The 25546-nt window shown below is 38.9% G+C and overlaps 1 protein-coding gene and 1 pseudogene across 1 annotated transcript; one reads left to right on the top strand and one right to left on the bottom strand.

Annotated features, from left to right (window-relative positions):
- The first annotated feature begins 3024 nt into the window (after window positions 1–3024).
- On the top strand, window positions 3025–10028 carry LOC139943346 (uncharacterized). Its single transcript, XM_071940178.1, has 6 exons — window positions 3025–3204; window positions 3821–3944; window positions 4414–4670; window positions 5005–5109; window positions 6395–6575; window positions 7450–10028. Exons 3-5 carry the CDS (start codon window positions 4520–4522, stop codon window positions 6526–6528), a joined length of 390 nt encoding a protein of 129 aa, XP_071796279.1. The 5' UTR covers window positions 3025–3204; window positions 3821–3944; window positions 4414–4519; the 3' UTR covers window positions 6529–6575; window positions 7450–10028.
- An 11959-nt stretch (window positions 10029–21987) lies between these two features.
- LOC139942606 (uncharacterized) lies at window positions 21988–24798 on the bottom strand (annotated as a pseudogene).
- Window positions 24799–25546: the final 748 nt, after the last annotated feature.

Genomic DNA, 25546 nt, shown 5'->3' with positions numbered 1-25546 from the left:
ACATACGTGGTCATCTTACCGGTTTAAATAACGAGATAAGTTAGTTTTTTCAAATGACTAAAAATAACGTTGTCAAAACACTATTTATTGTGGTTGAAGACTAACCTCAAAACACTGGTCAAAATTACGCGTTTTCCACCAAATACAAACGTAGTCATCTTACCACTTAAAATAACGAGATGATTTGGTTCCTAAAATAACTGACAATTACGTTGTCAATACACTATTTATTTTGGTTGAAGACTAACCACAAAACACTGGTCACAATTACGCGTTTTCCACCAAATACAAGCGTAGTCATCTTACCACTTAAAATAACGAGATGATTTGGTTCCTAAAATAATTGACAATTACGTTGTCAAAACATCAATTATTTTGGTTAAATACTAACCACAAAACACTGGTCAAAATCAGGTGTTTTTCACCAAATACAAACGTAGTCATCTCACCAGTTAAAATAACGAGATAATTTAGTTTTTTCAAATAACTGAAAATAACGTTGTCAATACACTAATAATTTTGGTTAAAGACTAACCACAAAACACTGGTCAAAATCACGTGTTTTTCACCAAATACAAACGTAGTCATCTCACCAGTTAAAATAACGAGATGATTTAGTTTTTTCAAATGACTGAAAATAACGTTGTCAATACACTATTCGTTTTGGTTGAAGACTAGCGACAAAACACTGGTCAATATTACGTGTTTTCCACCAAATACATACGTAGTCATCTTACCGGTTTAAATAACGAGACAATTTAGTTTTTTCAAATGACTAAAAATAACGTTGTCAGAACACTATTTATTTTGGTTGAAGACTAACCACAAAACACTGGTCAAAATTACGCGTTTTCCACCAAATACAAACGTAGTCATCTTACCACTTAAAATGATGAGATGATTTGGTTCTTAAAATAATTGACAATTACGTTGTCAATACACTATTTATTTTGGTTAAAGACTAACCACAAAACACTGGTCAAAATTACGCGTTTTCCACCAAATACAAACGTAGTCATCTTACCACTTAAAATAACGAGATGATTTGGTTCCTCAAATAACTGACTATTACGTTGTACAAACACTAGTTACTTTGAGTGAAGACTAACCACAACAACACTGGTCAATATCACGTGTTTGTGACCAAATACAAACGTAGTCATCTCACCAGTTAAAATAACGAGATGATTAAGTTTTTCAAATGACTGAAAATAACGTTGTCAAAACACAATTTATTTTGGTTGAAGACTAACCACAAAACACTGGTCAAAATTACGTGTTTCCACCAAATACAAACGTAGTCGTCTTACTGGTTTAAATAACAAGATGATTTGATCCTCAAAAGAACTAAAAATGACGTTGTAAAAACATCATTTATTTTGGTTGAAGACTACCCACAAAAACTATGGTCAAAATTACGTGTTTTTTTTACCAAACACGAACGTATAGTCATCTTACAGGTTTAAATAACGAGATGATTCGGTGTTTCAAACAACTGACTATTACGTTGTCAAAACATCACCTATTTTGGTTAAAGAATTACCACAAAAACACTGGTCAAAATTACGTATTTATGACTTAATACAAACGTAGTCATCTTACCGGTTTAAAGAAAGAGATAATTTTCTTTTTTTAAAGACTGACTTTTACGTTGTCAAAGCACCAATTATTTTGGATGAAGACTAACCACAAAAATTATGGTCAAAGTTACGTGTTTTTCACCAAATACACACGCAGTCAGCTTACCTGTTTGAATAATGAGATGATTTTTGGTTCTTCAAATAACTGACTATTACGTTGTCAGAACACTAATTATTAACCACAAAAAACTGGTTAAACTGACGTGTTTTTGACTAAATACACACGTAGTCATAGTCATCCGACTGGTAAAAATAACCAGATGTTTTGTTTCGTAATGAGTTTTCTACTACGTCCAGCAACCGAAAGTTCATTGACTGAAACTGGGTTTTTTCTTTACCATTATCTGAATATATAAGACTACGGAATCTTTGGTTATGTAAGGACATAGAACAGACGACTTTATTGAGCGTATTATATGAGGTTGCTATAAGAAACAGACGGATACCGTTATTATCTTAAAAGTAAGCAACACGTTTGTAATTAAGTTAAACTGTGAATTACTGGGTGTGGCAATACGGGTGCTGACTCCGGCAGCGGACGTTTTTCAGTTAGTCCATTTGGGCAATTTTGCTTATAAAATTCATTGTAACACAAAATTTGAATGATTTTAATTAATATAAGGGCAGAACAAAAGTGAAACAAGGAATAATCGCCCCTGACTAGCGGCGACTGCAAAATACCCAAGTAAAGCCAATGGATATGACAGCCTATTAACCTACTATTAGAAAAACAAAACTTACGAACTTACTATAGCTTGGCGAGCTAATTACTGTTTAGGACAGAGGGCCTAAACTGTGTGAGAGATAGCCTAATCATTTATTTCTAAGCAGAGCTGGTTTCAGTTTCTCCACAGTTAACTTGTTTTCTGTATCCAGCCGTTCTATCAGAACTATTTAGTTATTTAGGTCCGAGGCTGTAAACAAAATAATAAGTAGTCACCTAACCACCTTGTGTTTTACAAATAATAGGCCTACCAATGGAAGATTTTAACCCGCACTTTTAATCTGACGCGTGAAACAACGCCAACGGTAATAGAAAACGGCAAAGGGGCAACCTCCACATACAGACCAGCTATGGACAAAACTGTTATGCATAGGATGGGTTTGCCAGAATTGATTTGGTTTATAGGCAATGTCCCATCTTCCCCAGTGTACCCGCTATTTGGAAATAATTTTCGTTTTCGGGGCATTTGCGCAATTTTTGTAACTATTTTATTTGGTATTGGTTTTTCAGCTGTTTTTTTTTTTTTTTCAATTCGCCCTCATGCACACATGATTATGACTTCGGCTTTTTTTTTATTCATTATTTGTTCGTCATAATATGACCTAATTGTATTATGTAAGTTATAAGTTTGCCTTTGCCGTTTTGCGCCCTCGTGCGATGCACAGCGAGATGATCGTTTTTATTTTATTTTTTATTCTCTCCGTACATTTCATGTTTAAAGTTCATTAAAGCAGTAATCTGCTTGTGATCCAACATCTACTACACGTTCCATTGTTTTAGCTCACTGGTTTCGCGGGGTCCAGTGACCTTTCACCTCAACGACTGCTTTTCGTCCAACAGGTAAATCAAACTCTTTCAAACTTTCACTTTTAAATCTGTGATTTTGATATTTTCCATTTGTATTTATTACTTTAAAATGTACTTAAATTAGCAGCAGTTGCCTCCTGATTACTCTGGGTGTATATTTTGTTAATACTATTGAAGTATACAGAGAGATTTTTGTCTTGGAAATTCAAATTGTAGAGGTTCGTAGAGAACAACGTGTTTTGTGTATCGCGTAAGATTTAACGGTTCATGTGTGTCGAGTGCCGTGGTTCGTGGGTGGCAGCGGGCCATGTGGTTATACTGTGCACATGTACATATTATACATCATGTACATGTACATTTACATGTAGCATGTAGCTATGCCGGGTGTGTTTTTAGTGCATGGAGGAAGGGTTAGTGTGATTTTATTGATAGTTTTATGTTCGTTCACGATAAACTTTGTAGGCCTAAATAGTGCGTATGATCACATTATCTTATTGTCTCAGTTAGATGGGATATATTATCCCTTTCAACTCGCCCCCTACGTTAAATGGTTTATGAAAATGGAGATGCATTTTAATGAGATATAGTATTACCTTAAACTGTTTTGTTTTTTTCTTCCTTCTTTTAAATTATTCAAATTTTTTCGCAGCGAAAGGATTTTTGCTGGTGGCCAGAGCAAAATTTCAACATCAAAAGACTCATCATTGACCACAAAAAGCTGAACCCGTCGAAATGGAAAAAGTTCCATGTCCGTGTGTTGCATGAGCGGTTCCGTAAGTTTACACTCAAATCATAATGACATTTATTTTGTAATACTTCTGCGTTCGAAAAAAAGGTACATTTTTTTCTTTTAACACATTGAACTGGAATGAATACAGGTACATATCCCGGTTGTGAGAACTGTGTCCCTGAGCACGACACTTTACTATAATTGCTTCTCTCTGTCCAGGGGTAAATGGACACCTGTGAGGGCAGAGATGGTTCTTGTGGTTGGTTTAGCTTAGTGCACTACATATTTGGCAGCACAGGCTGTATACTCCTCAGGGAGCTAAGATGGTTTAAGGAATGAATATGGCCCAGTGACCAGGGGTACTAATGTTGGAAGCGCTTTGAGATGCGGTGTATAAAGCAATTTATAAAAACCGAACATTATTACTATAATTATTTGGGGCACATTTATTGATTGTCTGTTTGTGTTTGTAGCCGACGTTATACAAAGTATTTTCATCACATTTTTGACAGATACTTACCTGAAGGCTGATAAAGCCGTATCACGCTATAACTCTACGTCAGACAAATACGAGTCCGAAGAAGAAAGCAACAAAGATGGGCAGGTCGGGGAGCAAAAATGTCATCAAAGACAATGAATGGTGACAAGCGGGGTAAAGGAATTGATGATGGCGAAGAAGGCCGGGAAGGGGACAATGAGGAGGAGGAGGAGGAGAACATCGAGACACAAGAATCTGACGAGAGAGCATCCCTTCAGAAAGAGGACACATGTAAGTAGTAAACTCCAGTACATTTCACATGTTTGCAACCAATTAACGTTAAGGGTCACATGAATGAAGACAATTAATTTAACATCTAAAAAAAGGATAAAAATAATACAAATTTCATGTCCTGTTTAAATAGAAGAGTAACTCGAGTAATTGTTAAAAATCTGTTTTCGTCCTCGGTCATACAGTTATTAAAACAATTACATGTATGTGTGTGTGTTTCACACTCGTTGTGACCCACGTCATCATTGTCATTCTCGACGAAGTAAGCCATTTGTTTTGTTTGTATATAAAAAACTTCAAATTTCTTAACACTTCATTATTATTTTCTTTGTAGCTGTCGTACTGGTGACCGATGCTGATATGCACAATGCAGACGTGATGTATTCTTCAATCGATGAAGAGCGTTCACCACGTACAAAATGTAGATGTTTTAGTCATGGTGAGTCACATTCTCTATATATAACTCAAATATTTGCTCCGGAAAAAAAGGTTCTTTTTAGTGAGTTTTACAACCCCTTCCATCCTCCCGACCCTTCCTTTTTCTCAAACCCAACCCCCCCCCCCCCCCCGCCACACTTTCTTCTGTGAAGATGCATTAAAACATCAAACATTAGGTCTGTTCTAACCATTGCTATGATTATTTGGAAAACGAAGACCTTTGTCTCCCACAAAAACAACATCCAAACAGTCAGGGAATGGTTTATTACCAGAGACCACACCGATAACATGTGATTTCCTTTTCAACCCCCCCCCCCCCCACACCTTTCTCTGCCTATCTGTTGCTGTCACGGATTTGGTTTCGAATTTCCTGCTCTAGGGTTATTTCCGCTTTAGTTCTTTCTGGGCAGTGTGTATCTCTTTTCCTCGCACCTTCCCTCAGTTCCAAACCCCACCCCCTACCAACAACTGTTCCACTTTGACTTTGCCCCCCCCCCCTCCATAATTAAGAACTGTACACATATTAACGCCTCATACGCTCTTTAAAGCCTTGGTTTCCATTACATGATTCTCCATGTACAAGGGAAGAATTTTATAATACTTAACCTAAAGCTTTTTGAACGTTTTGAGTGTGTCCCGGTTTTACTATTTTTCTGTGCTTGTCCTCGAATTTGTTTTATATGATGCACATGTTTATTACCATCAAAACGTTTTTTTGTTGTCACAATGTTCTCATCTCCTGGTCTGTTGGCGCAGGCCTACATGTATGATTTCGCTTTTCCCCTTACACACATTATTGATCTAAAAATGCCATCATTACCACTAGAGCTGCCACATGTGGGAAGGGCAATGCACTTTTATAGCAGCAAAGCATTATGGGAAAACGGCATTTTTCATGTTATGCTAAATTATTTAGCAGCCATATGGTAAGAAATCATCCTTTGATAAGATACACTGCTGTCCTGATTACGTTTTTTTTTCAATATATGTACTGAGCGTGAACCTTTAAGTGAATATTTCAACAATGAAGAAGATCTAGATATCAACTATACAAAATCCAGGGACGATTTGTTTTGTAACCCTGAATGAAGGACAAACCGGGTTTTGTCTTCGTTTCAACACCAGCATTACACTACTACTGCTATATATGTGTTGTAGTGTTATAAGGCTCGCAACCGCCAATTTTGGCGCTTTTGTAATAATCTAGTCAACAACTAATCAACACCATGAATCAAACGGTAATAAACGTTTTCCTTTCTCTTATTGCTTGCCTAATTTTCTTTAAGAAACAATATCTAGTGGTGAAGGCTGCTGGAGAAAAGGAGGCAAGGCCAGTACTAAGGAAAATGTTAGAGGCAGTGGCATCGGTACCAGTACTGGCAATGCTTTCAAAGTGTGGCCAGGAAAGGAAAAAGTGTGATGCCAAGACATCCTTGCAGGGTCTCGCTCTATATACGATCATTATCAGTAAGTAAACTCTCGACTTATTAATTTTACTAACTTAAAAAACCGTATTAACGAAAGCTATACTTTCTGCGAGTGATAAAAATTTGCACTAAAATTGTATGCACTCCTGAAAAAAGAAACATGTACCTAGAGTCAGGTAAACACATTCAAACCTGTGACTTATAACACAAGGATCCCCTGCTCAGGAAAGGTACCTGGTTGGAAAAATTCAAAACCCTAGGTGTTGTTGACCAAAATGTACAAACAAAAAAGTATGTCCCTGATTGCATGTATTTGTTTATGTATGTGTGCCCTCATATTTACTGCCTTGTTGAGTCTATAACAAAGGGACAGTTAAGTACATTTGGTCTCTTATGTGGGTGTTCTTTCTTTTCACCCTTTTTTTTAAAGGGGGGCTCCATTGTTCTTTGATTGTTTTAAAAACTCCAGCCATCCGGCCCCACATTTTTTCAACCCTATTGTTACGCCAAACTTTCGATGGTCCTGTTCACCGAAGGACTGCTTCAGGGAGAAAAAATGAAAACTAGCAGCATAATTATTATGTGCTACTTTTTTTCAATAGTACTTCAGTGTCCTTATTTGCCAAATAATATCAACTTTCTTTTTATGTATCTTAATCAAATTCATACACAAGGCCTGCCTCATTTTCTATTTTTTTTTTCATAATTTTTTTCCCAAGTTCTTGCCATTTACTTTTTAATTTTGTGAAGCTTGTTATGTTAGAGCCACATGTGAAACAAATCACATCTGGATTTCAGAATGGAAAAAAACAATTCATGTTTTGTTTACTAGTGTGACAAAATGTTGATTGTTAACCAACATGAAATAAATTAACAGGCATAATGATGTTTTGTTTTTTTCTACATATTTCCAGGGGCATCAAGAGCTAATAGAGAAAAACCTATCCAACAGGCAGAGTTAGACTCCAACCTTGTTAATATACTTAAAGCTTATCCTAAGCGAAAAGTTGTCAAACTTCATCCAGTATTGAGTGTACCAGAAAGAGAGGACACCAGTGAAGAGGAAGCATAAGATGTATAGCTTAAGCACTCTCTCCTGCTTCTTAGAAAAAAAAGAATGAAAGAAATTGATCATTCCTGAATTAAGGTACTCATTTTGCAAGCTGTCCACGGAATACTTGACAAAACAAATGTCAAGCAAAGCATTTTAGCTGTACAGGGCAAGTCAAAATGAAGTTAACTGAGATTTATGATTTAAAATCAAAACAGCAACTGTACTGACACTCAAAACCCTAGTGAAGCTCATATTAAACAAGCATTCTTTCCTGCTTATCTAAAAAAAGAATGAAACAAATTGATAAATTGTAAGAGAAGTTATGCTTAGCTGTTTACTGAAAACACTCATGTTTGTAGATGTAGATGGAATATTAAAACTCAATCTAAACATCTGAGTAAGTAGGTTTTCTTTTAAAGGCACTGGACACCTTTGGTAATTGTCAAAGACCAGTCTTCTCACTTGGTGTATCTCAACATATGCTTAAAATAACAAACCTGTGAAAATTTGAACTCAATTGGTCGTCGAAGTTGCGAGAGAATAATGGAAGAAAATTTGTGTGCTTTCAGATGCTTGAATTCGAGACCTCAGCTGAGGTCTCGAATTCAATTCAAATATTTTAGTGAGAAATTACTTTCTCAAAAACTACATTACTTCTTAGAGAGCCGTTTCCCACAATGTTTTATACTATCAACAGCTCTCCATTGCTTGTTACCAAGTAAGTTTTGTATGCTAACAATGACTTTGAGTAATGCCCCAAAATTGTTATAAAAACTTACTTGGTGTAGAGCAATGGAGAGCTATTGATAGTATAACGCATGTTGAGAAACGGCTCCTTCTGAAGTAAAGTAGTTTTTGAGAAAAAAATAATTTGTCACTGAAATATTATTTTAACTAAACTTGAGGTCTCGAATTCATAAGGCGTCTGAAAACACACAACTTGTGCGACAAGTGTGTTTTTTCTTTTTCTCGCAAGTTCGACGACCAATTGAGTCCAAATTTACACAGGTTTGTTATTTTATGCATAAGTGGGAAGACTGTTCTTTGACAATGAATTTCCAAAGGTGTCCAGTGCTTTTAAGTGGAAAAATATTCAGGGAAAGTCATCAAGTTTGGAAATGAAGATATATGCAGGGAAATGTTGGTGAGGAATGTACAATTCTGGTAATTATTTTCATTGTTGTGAAGTTTGGATGCTGATGTCATTATCCCTTGGAATGTGTATTGGAATGGATAATTTTATTTTTAATTATTAAACTTGTTAAAGTTGGTGGGATACTTAGGAATAACTTTTCATTGAGACTGAATAGTTTTGCATCTCGTTACAGTTATGGTTATGTGTTAACTTTTGTTGTGAACAATTAAAGTGTAAAACAAATTAAAGGTTTTGCATACGTTTTGTAATGTTGATCTGTAAGTTACTAATGTAAATTTATTTTTAAATAATGGTGCTCTATATTCTAAACCCGTATTCTATAACTGGTGAAGAAAGTGATTACATGTATTAGAGCGAAAACGGGGATTTCTAATGCCGAATAATAACGTTGTTATTAGGTGTTCAACAATTGGTTTCTCTAACCGGCTGAAACAGTAATTATTAGGTTTGGTTAAGGCTGTTTATAACGGGTCAAGAACGTGATTATTCGGTATAAAAAAGTGGTTTCTAGAACCGGTTAAGAACGTGAACACCAAGCGTGCGAAAAGGGGTCTCTGTAAAGGATTAAGAACGTTATTATTAGGTGTGCAAAAAGGGGTTTCTACAACCAGCTTAGAACGCGATTATTAGGTGTGCAAAAAGGGGTTTCTACAACCAGCTTAGAACGCGATTATTAGGTGTGCAAAAAGGGGTTTCTACAACCAGCTTAGAACGCGATTATTAGGTGTGCAAAAAGGGTTTTCTGTAAAGGGTTAAACACGTGATTATTAGGTGTGAAAAATGGGTTTCTACAACCAGCTAAGAACGTTATTATTAGGTGTGCAAAAAGGGGTTTCTACAACCAGTTAAGAACGTGATTATGAAAGTGAAATTCACGTGGCATTCACGTGCAGGGTATGACGTGATTATTTAGCAAAAACGCATTAACGCCTCCGAAGAGATTTTCACGTTTTTTAAGAACGTGATTTACTGGGCGTGCACAAAAGGGGTTTCTACAACCAGTTATGAACGTGATTATTAGGTATGCAAAAAGGGAGTTCATATGTCGGGATAATGACGTTTTCATTAAATGAGAAAAAAAAACAGTTCTTTTATAATAGAATAAGAACGTGATTATCAGGTGTCCAAAACACGTTGATAAACAACCGGCAAATAACGTTATTATAATAAGGAAATGTCCAGTGTATTCCATTGAGGCCTCCAACGAGATTATCCCGTGCTTTGAAAAACGTTATCTGTATAGCTGACCATAACGTGACCTTTAAGTGTAAAACAAACTTGAATCAACAACGGATAAAACACGTGAATATAACGCAGGGTAATAGCGATTTAATAACGGGTATTTTACGTTATTTTCTGGTTTGGAATGCGCGTTTTTTAGGATTGGACTGGTAACGTTATTATGGAAGTGAAATTCACGTGACATTCACGTTCAGGGTATAACGTGAATATTTAGCAAAAACGCATTAACGCCTCCGAGGAGATTTTCACGTTTTTCAAGAACGTGATTCGCACCAAACCTTTTCTCGAATTTCACGTGTTTTTCACGTGTTTTTAACGTTCCTTTGTTTACTGGGTTGTGAGTGGGGGCTGTTTGGTCATTGTTCTTACATGCTTATTTGTGGTATGTTGCGTCCTTTTAATACATTGTCTTTTGAATACATACCTGGTGTTTACTGAAAGATCTCTGATATGTAGTAGCTGCTTGCGGAACTGGTAGCAGTACCTCCTACAACAAACAAACATGCACACAACCACAATTTTAGTGTCACATAGTACAATGAAAAAAACTATAAGAATGTATAAGAATGTGTCTTATAGTGTCCAGGATCTCACTGTGCGTCGTCAGTATTAAGGAAACTTTTTCAGTGACCAGCAGGCCCAGTAGCTTGTTTCATAGTCCCTCTGCTTTTTCTTAAATTTAAAATTAACCACATAAAGCATTGAAATTGTTTAAACAACCTGTCTAGCTTCGTATTCTATGAGGTCATTATTGCGAGAAACCCAGTCCACATTAACTTACCTGCTCTGGGTCCGAGTCATTTGCCGATCCACCTGGAGTGTTCTGGTGAAAAAAAGGTTGAAATTAGACTTGTATCATAATTATGTATATCACATGGGAAACTCAGCCTTCTTTGTACTGCTATAAAAACACAATTCAGTGGTGAAAAAGTGGTTAAAGAGGTCCACCAACGCCAGAAACTCGCCTTCACAACAATCATCCTAAAACCTTTGACTCCCCTTAAAAGCTTGTTAGAGTCCTCTTTAAAGATCTGCCCTTACTTACAGTAAAATAAATCTTGGCAGTATTTTAGCAGCACCTACCTCATACAACAACTGATGAATGGTTCTCTTATACTTGATTGCTTCCACTCGGGCTTGATTGGCTGTTTAGTACTTCTTTTGGGTGGTTTCTAAGTGCCCCATAAGTTGACTGACCCCGGTCTTTTCTGATGGTTGTAAATTTGAACCTTGATTCTGAAAATTAACACAAAATAGCAACTATCTTAACTTCCATTGATCAGCAATAAATGCTGAAACATCCAAAAAGATAACAACAGAAGTATATGAGGTTACCAAAACAATTCTACTTAATGTTTGAACAGTTAAACTGCATCCTCCGTTTGCATTCTGCAACATTTTCAATTGGTAATAAACTTGACCCTTTTTAAAAAGTACCTTAGATGACAACATAGTCTTGTACATTTAAAATCAATACACCACATGGAATACATATTAACATACTAAGTGGTTTTGGATCTCCTCCGTTGGCAATAAATGTGCAGTCTACCTGAACAATAAATGTAATGTAACTCAAACCAGACAATGCATACAAGAAAAACATAACATGCATACATGCAAATACTTACAAGAGTAGCAACTGTCTTCCGAATGATGTTGGGATTAATTTTCCCTGTGAAGTCATGCCTATCCCAAAGCCTTAAAAGAAAAAATTTCAAACATCAAAATACATCGTAAACAATTTCAAATTAAAACGGGTAATTTTGAAATATCCTTTAAGTCTTGATAATGTACTAAAGACAGGACATGGTTTTAATAAGGGAAACTACGTGTGGTGAAGAGGTTTTCAACTAGTGGTTTAAACCCGCGCCGAGGCCTGGACCTTATAATTTTTCCAAGACAAACTTGAGATAAATTATCAAGAACAACAACTCGTGATGCCCTCTCGACCAATCGGAATGGATAAATCAGACTGTCTTAGGTATTTTCCAGTCTATCCATACATCTCTGGAATGCGAACTCCGTTCCCAACAAAACCACCACCTTATTGGACCACATTATATTGTTTGATGTTGATATAATGCTACCGACTGAAACCTGGTTATCCGATGACGACATGGTGGTAATTGGTGAGTTTACACCCCCTGGTTACAGCTTTATCAATTTTCCTCGTGGCGGTAAGACCTACGGTGGAGGAATTGGCATTGTGTACAAAAAATCTCTTCAACTATGCTCTACTCTATCCGATTTTTCATCCATTAACTTTGAACATTGCATCGTTACTCTCAACAACTCCATCCAACTTATCGGCATATATCGTCCACCTCCGTCACGTGCAAATGGGCTGAAAACATCTGAATTTTTGGACGAGCTTGAAACCTTTCTCGACGAGAAGTTGGTCACTCCTTACAAAACTGCCATACTAGGTGATTTCAATGCTCATGTTGACTCACTTGATAACCGGGACTCCAATAAGTTCACCAAGATCGTTTCCAATGCAGGTTTTATTCAGCACGTCAACGGCCCAACACACAAGCATGGGCATACCTTGGACCTAGTTATATCTCGTGATGATGAAGATCTAATCCACGAAGTTCAAGTTGACCCCTTGCTTCACTCTGATCACCACGTAGTGAAATGTGTCATCTTGTGTGCCAATCCTCCACCACTGAAGATCTCAACTACATTTCGTGAGTATGGCAAGATGGACCACGAGCGCTTTGCAGAGCTTCTTCACGACCGGTTCACAGTCTTTCCGGATAGTACCAACCCTAACATTCTCACAGTCTTACTGTTCAATAACTTCTACCGTCCTTGACGAAGTTTGTCCCTTTGTGACCAGGGAACGTACCGTCAAACCCAAACTCCCATGGTACAACAACTCCATCCATACTGAAAGGCGTGTTCGACGTCGGCTTGAACGGAAATGGAAAAAGAGCAACTCAGCGTTTGACGAACAAGCCTTCCGTTCTGAAAAGGAACATGTTAACAAATTGATCACTGATTCTAAGATTATGTACTTTTCCGATAAATGTACCAATTGTAATATCAAAGATATGTATGCCATAATTAATGTTCTTCTTAACAAGACTGCTCAAGTTTTACCTGAATGTGATTCTAACACAAAGCTTGCTGACAACTTTCTGTCCTTTTTCAAGGACAAGGTTGATACCATACGCTCCAATGTCAGTTCACACCCTGATACCAATGTCATTGTTCCTAAACAGACTTTCACTGTCTTTTGTATGCCAGAATTTGAGCAGCTTACTTGTGACGCCGTTAAACAAATTATCATGCGTCTTTCAAACAAATCTTGCTCATTGGACACCTTACCATCCTGGTTGGTTAAAAACAATCTATCCACTCTTCTCCCGGTTATCACAAAGATTGTTAATGCTTCCCTCTCATCTGGTATATTCCCGTCCAATCTTAAACACTCTGTAATTACTCCTGTACTTAAGAAGAGTTCTCTTGACAGTAATGATCTTAAGAGTTACCGTCCTGTAGCCAATGTACCCTTTTTGTCCAAGGTCGTAGAGAAGGTGGCAACATGTCAAGTAATTAATCATGTGGACAGCTACACACTAGGGGAACAGTTCCAGTCTGCTTACAAGCGCTTTCATAGTACTGAGACTGCCCTCCTTCGGGTGAAAAATGACATTCTTCGTTCCCTTGATAAAAGTAAAGCTGTTCTCTTGGTGTTGCTTGACATGTCTGCCGCCTTTGACACGGTTGACCACGACATTCTCATCCAGAGACTTCATACTCAATTTGGAATAAGCAGTACGGTCAATACTTGGTTCAGCACTTATATCAAAAACCATACCACCAAAGTTTCGATAAAAGGCGATTTCTCAAGACATCATATCTTTACCTATTCCATACCTCAGGGGTCCATAGTAGGTCCGTTGGCTTTCATTTTGTACACCAATCCCATTGGCGAGATCATTCGTCAACATGGTATCTCATTTCATGAATACGCTGATGATATTCAGCTCTATGCTGAGTTTGACCCTAAGTCTGAAGGTTATCGTCAGCGTGTACTCAGCAAATTATCATCATGTGTGCTTGCCATCAACAAATGGATGGCTCAAAACATGCTTCAGCTGAACCAGGGAAAGACCGAGTTTATTGTTTTTGCGAACAGTCATGTTTTATCCACTCTCCCTAATCTTGAACTAATATTGGCCGACTTTACAATTCCTGCTTCCACATCTGTTAAGAACCTAGGAGTCTCGCTTGATTGTTCTCTGAATATGTCTCATCACATTAGCTCTGTATGTAAAACTGTTAATTTCCACATACGTAATCTATGGCGTATTCGCCGGTTTATTACACAAAGCGCTTGCCATCATGCCGTCAGAAGTCTGGTCTTGTCCCGTCTTGACTATGCCAACTCTCTTTTGGTAGGTGCCCACGAAAATGACCTCACTCGACTCCAGCGTCTACAAAACAAGGCCGCTCGGCTAGTATTTGCGTGTGGCCGTGACCAGCCTTCTGCCGGCCTGATTGCATCGCTGCATTGGCTCCCTGTTAAAGAACGTATCAACTTCAAAATTTTCACTCATGTATACAAAATCCTCCACACCCAGTCTCCATCATATCTGGTTGAACTTGTTCATTCCCAAAACTCCAATACTGCTGATGAATACAGGCAACGACTCCGCTCATCAGCTGATCAGACCCGGCTTTCCGTTCCTAGAACTAGACGGAAAGCTGGGGATAGCTCATTCTCCATAGCTGCCCCTCGCCTATGGAATGAGCTCCCCGCGGGTCTGAGAGAGGCAATCTCGTTGCCTGTATTCAAAAGCCTCCTCAAGACATTTCTTTTTCCCCACCCATCCTAGTTTGTTTGTTTTTCTTTTGTTTTGTTGTCATAGTCTCATGTAAAGCGCTCTGTTCTCCGTAGAGCGCTATATAAATGTTTCATATTATTATTATTATTAATATTATTATTATTATTGTTTATGAATACTGTATAATGCTTTGAAATGCTCCAGGACACCATAATCAAAAGGTTAGAAGATCAAGAAAAAACGAGAAAAAAAACAAGGAAAAAAAAAACAATAAGTTACCAACCATGCCAACATCACAAAGTCAGATTACAACAAACACAGGATTTAACTTGAATATTCTCGTTCTGTTACCTTTGCAGTTCCTGTGCAACCTTCTTAACTGCCAGACCACCAATCCCAACGAAAAAAGGGTCCTCCTCTTGAGTTCCATTCAAAGCGGGAGTGAGTGGGCGGCCAAGTTCATAATAAATCTGCATCCACCTCTGGAGAGGTTTATCAAGCGGCACTAGCTGAGGTCCATAAGTACCTCTTGTCTTGTGATGGCTTACCTGTATGAGTACAAATAAAGAGAAAAAAAGGTTTAATATTTAACTTCCTATACAAAACATATAATTTGACATGCAAGACTCAACAGAGCAGCTTCAAAACCTTAGTGCGTGTAAAACAATAATAATAATAAATAATAATAAGACTTGTAATGCGCACAAATCCACCATGCTGGGTGTTCAAGGCGCAGTAAAACCAAAAAACAAAACAAAAACAAAACATAATACAGAAAAACAGACACAACAAAATTAATCCTTGAAAACCTGTGACATAAGATAAGTTTTGAGAAGAGACTTGAAATTTTGCGGTACAAAGACAAGATCGAAAATTAAGTGGTAGAGAGTTCCAGATGCGTGGCGCGGCTGAAGAAAAAGACCTGTCACCCCATGAGTGTTGAGACTTGGAATCAATGAGGAGAAGCATGGAACTTGATCAAAGATTCCTTGATGGAGTGTAAACTTGAAGCAATTCAGAAATATAGTGGGAGCCTTGCCATTAAGAGCTTTGTGGACAATGAGCATCAGCTTGAAGATGATTCGTTGAGAGATAGGGAGCCAGTGTAGTTGTTTCAGAATGGGGGTGATAGAACAGGATTTTCTAGACAGTGTCACAATGCGGGCAGTGATGTCAGTTTATCAATGTATAATACTCACCGTCACAATTTTATGAATTTCTAAGTTTCCATCAAGGACTTCCTTGCTACCAAGAAACTCCCCCACTGTCATATTTGATACCACTCCCGATCTCGGAGCACCTTGCAAGAAAAGAAGTGCCATCAAGATGTTTCGCAGCAAAATTACGTGGTTTCATGTAGCATGATTATGTTCAAGAATGTCTGTGGAAAACAGAATGATATTACAAAGTTATTATAAGTTATCACAACGCGCGCTCGTGAAATACGAAAAATATAGCGCTTCTGCGTCCCATATCCAGGCCGAAGGATGGGAAGCAGACGAGCTATATTTTTTTCGTATTTCACGAGCGCGCGTGTGATAACAAACTTATTTTCCAGTCTCACTTGCAACGTGCAAAATTTAAAAATTCAGAGCGCTATTTCACGCGTACAAAGTGTAGAATGTAATTTTTGCGCGGTCCGGATACAGAGCGTGATAAAATGACATTTCACAATACGCACTGTGTAATAAAAACAGAGGAAGTAGGATATAAACAGAGGTTGTAGCAAATATGTTTTTATCCCCCTAGTAGTTCGAGCTTCTGATTGGTGGATTAGCTCGTACTGGAAGATAATATAAATTGTCAATATTCCATGAACTCGATTGGATGGAACACAAAATAACAACTGGCCATTAAATTCAAAATTACCGTCTGGCTTGCAACCATCTTGTTTGGTGTTTGAAGCATTGATGTTTTCTCTGTAAAAGGTTTGTATGAATTGAAAATCCATCTTACCGACAGCCTATTTAGGATGCATTTTTCTAATGAATACTAAAACTGTCAATTTACCAATTTTAGAGATATCTACTACACCTCTAACTTTTTTCTGTTATAATAAACGATTAGTAAAATACAAAATAATAAAATGCCTTCTCCCCACTGTCACAACAGATGTACCTGTCTTCACATAAAACTAAGCTTATGATCAGATGCCAGTTAAAACTTGTAATCTTGTCTTACTTGTAACCCTTTCAGCTTCATTCTTGATATTCAAAATGAACTTGGCCACATTTTCGCGGTCCAGGATGACATCTAATAAACAATAAATAAAAAATTAATTACTATAAGAAACTAAATCCATGACACTAATACAGATCGATTCACAATGTCACAAATCACCATGAAATTTTCAGGTTTAAAGGAACATTACAGAATTGGCTTTTGCTAACATAAAAGTTGCTGGCAAACCTGTAGAAGTTTGAGATATATCGGCCATCTGGGTCACGAGAGAATAGTGAAAAACGATTACAAATTTTGAATTGCATGGATGCCAAAATATAAATGAATAAAATGCTCACTGAGCAATAAACTCCATGCGCGAAATCAAAAATGACATTTTAAGGGGTGTTTTGAACTTATCATCATCATTAAACTGTGTAAGTTTTATGTAAATCTGTGACCTTCACGACTTTTGTTTCTTACCAATTCTGTAACGTTCCTTTAAATTAAAAATTAAATTTATGAAATTCTGATATGTCAAACTTCCATCTTCAAATTTGTTTGCTATTGTTAGTTTTCCTTACAACTTACTGTTTATATCAGAACGCATGTTCAGTTAGCAAACACCATTACAATGCACTAAGCGGTTATAAACAGAAAGTCTTCTGGAGATCAGAAGAGAATCAGAGCAACTGCTTAAAGTAGCATGTATATCTCTATTATGTTTCAGCACAAAGGAATATATCTAGGAGAATGCAATTAAAAAGTGTAATCAGAAAACAGGCTTACCTCCAATAGTCGCCTTAATTTGTTGTTCATGTTCTGCGACTTTCCGGGCAAGGCTCTTAGAGTAGTCCCTGCAAGCCGCCGATGCCTCAGCAATGGCTCTGTTGGAAATGCCATATCTTCTGGCAATTCCGACAGAGCCATTTAGAAAGTCGCAGAAGCGGAGCAAAGACCCTAAGTATAGGACTTGGGTCTTTGGGGCTCTGGATTGACTTTGCAGAACTGTCAACAGTCTGCAAAATAAAAACAGTATTCGTTATATCAACAGCACATGTTCAAAACTGAAAATTATTGCACTTGTGGAATAATTTAATGAAAACAATGAGACATGACTTGGCAAATTTAAAATATCCCGAAAATGCTTGTTTTTTTAATAAATTATTCAACCTTGTTCTTCAGTGGATACCATCAAAATTGTTTTTAATTTGAGTCTTATGTGTGCGAAAATTAAATGTGACAACCATCTTTGCTACAGTAATTCACATTGGATTTTTGCAAAGTCTAGTCTACTCCATCACCTTTCAGTGTCACCAGCCGTCGATTTCACCAAACTCTTCCTAACTTAAGATTAATCTTAGGACCTAGGACGAGTCCCAACCCTGCACTGTAGCATGCCGACCCTTAGATTAATCCTAAGTTTGGACGAGTTACTCGTTCTAACTCGAGATCAATCCTATCATTTCATGAAATCGGCTGCATGAGGTTTTGTGTATCGCGTCAAATTATCGGTTTTATACTGTACATACACATCTAGCATAAAATTGACTTCAAGAAACCAAGTCATTGATCTACATGCAAGTGGAAAAGTTTACTCTCAACTTCATTGAGGCTCTGACTACATCATGTTTGGGGATGGTCATGATGGTGCAAACTTCCACAGATTTCCAATCAAGAATGAAACTCTACCTCGAGTCATTGTTCTCTACTTACATCTGATCAAAACCAGATATTAACATTGGAGGACCTCATCAGACTTGGTTACAAGGTTACACGTCAGTTCAGTTTTTTGACTCGCACAAAACCTTTTGCTCCAGATTTTGCCTTTAGAAAAACTCATCCAGATGGATATGAGAAGGTTGAACTAAGAAAGAAACTAACCAACTTGAGAAAAACCCTAAGACACACTGCGAGATGTACAAAATCACTCAAGGGTTGGTTGGTAACATCATCACCAGGAAAAACTGCAGACCTCATCACCAATTCTTTAACCAAAGTTATTTATTCCAGTTTCTTTCAAACATTGCTCGTTAATTAGAACAGCTTGCCATCATCTTTTGTCAGTGTCCTAAGCCTAAACCAGTTTAAGATACAAACAGCTGACATAAGTTCTCATTGCTATCTGGATGATCTTTCTTAAGACGGCAAAATCAGGAGGAAACCCTTCCGAGTCTAAAATTGAGAGTTTGAAACTGGCCAAGCTCATACTCATTCCCCTAATATCACACTCTTGTTGCCTTGGATTGACCAATCAAATGCAATTTTAATTATTTTTTCCATAGAGATCAAATTACTAAAGAGGATGAAGAACGTACCTCAAGGGCATGCTTAATTTTAACAGCATGATGGGGCTTTCAAGGTTAAGTTTTTCTGCAGCTAACTCGACTTGGCGGCGATGATGGGATGCCTGCCTCATTGCTGCTTCATCCCCCCCTGTTCTGCAACCAAGATTTCGTTCGAAAGTGAGCATGATGTCATCTGTGAAAGAAATAATAAATACAAACAAATATCACAAAATGTTAATTGACCACAAGCAAGAAGATGGAAACACAAAGTACAACATCAAGGGTGGGGAGGTGGGGTAAAAAAGTAATTAATTAGTGAATGAGGCTCAGGCTAAAAGGCTATGGGGAAAAAGGAGGCGGCAAAACAAAAGGTTTATTAGTCGTTTCCTTCTTGGATGTTCAGACCATGGGGTTGAATGGTCTGGAGGCGTCTGATCCAGAGTTTTTCCCTACTCGGTCGGCTGTTTCATCCGAAAACAACAAAGAACTTTCCCTTCGATAATAGCCAGGATATGCCTCTCACTGAACGGTTCTCCAGCTACTTCTCAGAAAAGATTAAAAAACTAGTAACCGATCTTCAACAAACTTCCGAACTTTCGACTGCCAGCCCGGACATTACATTCCGAACATCGCATGAAACCCTCAATGATTTTCTACCTGTTACGGAAGACCAAGTTGTGAGACTTATTGCAAAATCAAAAGCTTCAACTTGTAGTCTTGATCCTGTTCCGACCTCGCTGGTAAAGCTCTGTGCCAAAGAACTCGCTCCAATATTTACTCGCATTATTAATCTGTCTTTGGAGAATGGATTTTTTCCAGATCCTTTGAAACACTGCCATATTCGTCCTATTTTGAAGAATCCCAAACTCAACACTGAGGAGCTTAATAGCTACAGACCGATAGCTAATCTGAAGTTCTTGGGAAAGATGATTGAACGGGTTGTGGCACTCCAAATCAAAGACCATCTTTCTCACCACTTTTTGTATGCGACTACACAATCAGCGTACCGGGCACATCACAGCTGTGAAACGGCATTGCTCAGAGTTTATAATGATCTACTTCTTGCTCTGGATGTAGGACAGGAGGCCATCTTGGTGCTCTTGGATTACTCGGCCGCTTTCGACACCATCAGCCACAACATCCTGATGACACGCCTAGGGGAAAGATTTGGTATTCGTAGCAGTGCGCTGAAGTGGTTTAATACTTACCTTGAAGGCTGTTCTCAGTCCGTTCTCATTGGCAAAGATGAATCAGCGCCCTACTTCCAGGGTCCTTATGGAGTACCACAGGGCTCGGTTATTGGCCCTTTAGCCTTTACTCTTTATTCTTCACCACTTGAAGACGTCATTAATCACCATGGTATCGCCAATATGATTTACGCCGACGACACCCAGCTTTTTATTATTCTCAAAAATGATGAAAGAGCATCAGGCATAGTCCAGCTTCAAGAATGCCTGAAAGACATCAAGTCATGGTCTACTAAGAACTTTCTTAGGTTAAACGAGAACAAAACAGAGGTCATTCATTTTTCCAGTCGTCACAGACCTGTTAGTCCTCTCTCAAGTATCACATTAAACAATACCTCCATATGCCCAGTGTCAAGTGCTCGCAACCTCGGAGTTCTGTTTGATACCCATCTTTCACTTAACAATCATGTCAGCAATGTTTGTCGTGCTGCTTCGTTTGCTCTTCATAGAATTGGCTCCATCAGACAATATCTGGATATGAAATCTACTGAAAATTTGGTTCATTCCTTTGTAATGTGCCGCATAGATACCTGCAATAGCCTTCTTTACGGACTACCGGACACTCAGATTGCCAGATTACAACGCATACAAAATTCAGCGGCCAGACTTGTCACCAGAACTCGCACTCGGGAATCCATCACACCCATTCTTAAGGATCTACATTGGCTACCAATACGGGCTAGAATTGATTTTAAAGTTTTGGTTCTGACTTATCAATGTATCTATGGTATTGCCCCTGTTTATCTTCAAAGCTTAGTTCAGGAGTACAAAACAACCAGGAATCTGCGATCTTCAAATAAATCCCTTCTGACCCCCCAAGTTATCAAAACCAAGTCGTACGGTTCCCGCTCTTTCCAATATGCAGCAGTTCAGTTATGGAACAGTCTTCCAGAGGTTGTTAAACAGGCTGAGACATCAGAACAATTTAAAAACCGGTTGAAAACATATCTGTTTACTTTGTACAATAATTGTTGATTTCCTTTTACAGCGCATAGGGACCTCACGGTGATATGCGCTATATAAGAACGGTTTTACTATTGTTATTGTTATTACTCAAACGAACAGTCTCTCTGTGGTTGCCTAGTGCCTATGCCCTGTAAAATCATCTCAGAAATGGAGTGATTAGGAAGATTGAAGTGATGACCTACAGGTGTATCTAGCTTTTGGGTCTTGACTGTAGATCTGTGGCCGTAGAAACGCCTCTTGAGTATAGTTCTTGTTTCACCTATATATTGAACACCACAGACTCTGCAAGATATGAGATAAATGAGACTAGTGGTGGTGCAGAACTGGTTATTTTACGAATGGGAGGAAGTGACGGGGTGGAAAGTGACAACAAAAGTAACTTTCCCCGTAGTACTCTGTTGTTTCTTGGGTCCTTTGGAAAGTACTAAATCCCTGGAACGAGCCATGACTTTCTGGGTAGCTCGATGGACTGCTAGAGAGCTATGACCCCTGGAAACAAGGTGTTTCTTAATTTCCTGTGAGTGGTGAATAAAATCAGAATCATTAGAACAGATTCAACGGAGTCCGAGGGCCTGGCTGTAGGCTATGCTGGTTTTGCAGTGTCAGGGGGTGTGACAGCTAGTGGAATGTAGGTATTGGTGTTTATCTGCGGGTTTAACGAAGAGATCTGTGATTAAGCCTTCATCCGTCTTGAGAACCTTGACATCCAGAAAGTGTGTATCCTTGGTTGAGTATTCGCTCGTGAATTTGATGGTCCTGTGGAAGGAATTTATGTGATTAATGAAAGCTTTGAGGCTTGCTTCATCGCTTGTCCAGATGAAAAAGATGTCGTCGATATAGCGCCACTAGACCCAGGGACGGCAAGGGGCTGATGCCAACATGCGCTGTTCAAGATGGCTCATGAAGAGGCATGCCATTGATGGAGCCATACGTGTGCCCATTGCAGTGCCCTGTACCTGTAGGAAATTCTTACCCATGAAAGAAAAGTTGTTTTTTGTTAGAACATGTTGCATGAGGGATACAATGTCAGAAATGGGCGGTGATGTGTGACAGCTCTTAGCCAGAGCTGAAGAGCAGGCAGCAATCCCTTCATCTTGGGGAATGTTGGTGTATAGAGAGGTTACATCAAAAGTACCGATGATGGCTGTGTTTGGGACCTGGTTCTGAATACATGCGATTATGCGGAGGAAATCTGGAGTGTCATGAATATATGATGGAATCTGAGGCATTAACGGCTTGAGAAAACTGTCAACAAAAAGAGAAATGTTCTCAGTGGGGGAACCATTGCCAGATATGATGGGTCTTCCTGGGTTGTCTGGTTTGTGTACCTTTGGAAGGAGGTAAAACCTGGCTGTTCTACAGTCGACCGGGGAGAGAAACTTGTGAACTTTTTTGGAGAGGTTGTCACATCATGCATTTCGTCCAGTGTTTGTTGAATCTCCTTTGCGAAGGTGCCTGTTGGATCAGTGTCAAGTGGTTTATAATTAGTTTGGTTGTTCAGTTGTCTCATGGCTTCATCGATGTATTGACAACAACAGCAGAGCCCTTGTCGGCTGGCTTGATGATAATGTCTTTCCGTGCTAGTAGAGTCTTAAGAGCCTCACGCTCTTCTCTAGGAAGGTTGTCATGAGTCTGGTGGGTAGAATGATCATTTGAGTTAATTTGTGAACTAACAACCTGCACGTAAGTTTCAAGGGAAGAAGCGTGGTTCTTAGGTGGTACCCATTTACTCATACAATAAAATGGCTCAGGATCCATGGGTGGTGAGTCGAGGAAGAATTCTACGGTAGTAGTCAGTAAGATCCTGGCTAAGCTCAACCTGATTGACTGTGGGAGGAGTGGGGCAGAAGTTGAGTCCCTTGGAGAGAAGGTCATTTTCTGCATCTGAAAGTGTACATGATGAGAGGTTAATGACTGTGGATTGACGGGCCGACGGTTCAGCTGTGATGCTGCTGTTTGGAGACAAGACGACCAATCTTGCCATTTCTCCTAGAAATCAGAACAGATTCAAGTTTAGTTAAACCAGCATCGATCTCACTGGTGAATTGCTCAAAATGGGCACTTGAGCAGATGGACCTAAGTTCCGCTTCAAGATAGGATACATCTCGGTTGAAGCTGTTGAGACAAACATCACAGTGTTCTGTTAGAATACGAATGAGACTAAGTGAAGTACTATGGAGTGTGTTGTTCCACTGTCTGCGGAGTGGGGTACACAAAGACCCAAGGGCTGGGTCAAACTTCAACTGTAAACCTGTGGGAATGAAACGGGTTAGTGTGTAGAACCTGTAGTTGTCTCGATGATACGAATAACGTAGTAGTGCAGCGGCTTAGCAAGAAAATTGTGCACTTTTTGAGAAAAGCATGAAACTTCTAGCATAGTTAGGTTGGACCATAAGAAACATTTTTGGATGTGGAGGGAAGTCAGATTTGACCTCTGATGACCTTGAGAGGTCAAAATCCAAAAGGCCGCCAATCCGCATGGTCTAATGTAAAAACATAACTTTTGAACCAAATAGTCTAGAAAAACGCTTAAAGTGTCATTTTCAACTATATTAGGGATGCCAATTCATTTGGTAATACTTGCAAGACCACCAAAACTTTAGGTTTTGCATAAAGGTGAAGGTCAAGGTCAAAATTTACCAAAAAAAAGGCAAATTTCGAATGTTTACAACATGTTTAGGCATACCCATTTATTTGTCATGTTAAAGGTGTCATTTCCAACTAAATTAGAGATGCCAAATCATTTGGTAATGCATGGGAGATCTCAAATCTCAAAGATATGCATTTAGGTCAAGGTCAAGGTTAAACAAGGTAAACAAAAGGGGTGTTTGTTTTGTACACCCCTATGCTTGAGAAAATTTGTCAACTACAGATGGCACAAAGATGTGCTTACCGGTAAGCAACTCTATGGCATTGGGTCCAGTAGACTAGAATGGCATTTCAAATACGACCTAAAACCTAGTTCACTACCACTAAAGTTATCAACATCAAATTAGCACTGTCCATCTTATGTATATCCTAATGGTAACTTTCAACTTGAGTGCAGCTTTGAAACATCAGCTGCAACATCTAGTGCATCATTTCTTGCAGCGACCATGGATCAATTCATGGCACGATTTTGATTCATCAAAAACAGTGGTCCAAATAGGCTACCACCAAGTTCTTTCGTTTGTCCAGCCCCAGTCAGATGGCTCTGGCATCTCTGGATCATTTGCCAGTGCCTGGTTCCGACAGTTGGCCTGGTAACAAGTTTGTTTGATGTGCTGCTTGAGTGCTGCCCATGGGTTGGGGAATGTTCTCCAGGGTTCTAGACTTCTGTATGAGGAGCTGTTTTCTGGCATCATTCACTTCCATGCTCTCACTGGTTAGATTGTACATCAGCAAATTGATGTAGCAGTGGCATAGATCCTTCACTGACCTCACTTGTCATGCATAGGAGTTCACTGAAAGCATCATTCACCTCTGGGAAAGACTTCCAAGTTTCCCAGGCAGTCTTCTTTCCTCTGCCTGCGAATGAAGTCACAGTGGCACACCCAGTGAACGTATGGAAGACTGGGAGAGTGAGACACTGTGTCGGACTCATTGTGGCAACCATTTCATGAACAGAAAGCTTGATCCGACACCAAAAGGCGATCCCCAGCTCATCAGGAGTTGTTTTGCTAAATGAAGCCACAGCCAGTACAGCCACATCAGTATCAGCGATTCGCGTTACCTTTTTACAACCTGTTTTGCACAGCATCGGCCACATGCAGAAGTAAACGAGTTTCAGCCTCCTCCTGTGAGCATGGGGTAAGGCGGGCCAAGTGTGACTCAGCAGGAGAGCAGAGTACTCCACTTCCTACTGGTCGTGTGACAGGAAAGCAAACAATTCGGTTTTGTTCTCATTGACTCTAAGGAAGGCCTTCCGATTTTTGGAAGCACAGTTGCAGGATTCACCCTTTTCCTTGTGCCTTTTCCCCTCTTCTGTCTTGTTGAGGCTGTAAGGCTATTATGTTAGTATACATCCCAGACAAGGTGGATACGGATGCTTTTCTCGAGTTGAGCAAAGATGTGTGGGGGGAACACTCTTTCTCCAATCTCTTGTTCCAGGATTAAGCATTTA

Source organism: Asterias amurensis, chromosome 10 (genome assembly GCF_032118995.1).
Source record: "Asterias amurensis chromosome 10, ASM3211899v1".
NCBI classification, from domain to species: domain Eukaryota; kingdom Metazoa; phylum Echinodermata; class Asteroidea; order Forcipulatida; family Asteriidae; genus Asterias; species Asterias amurensis.
Note: the sequence above shows the minus strand (reverse complement) of the source record. Positions and strands in the feature narration are given on the sequence as shown.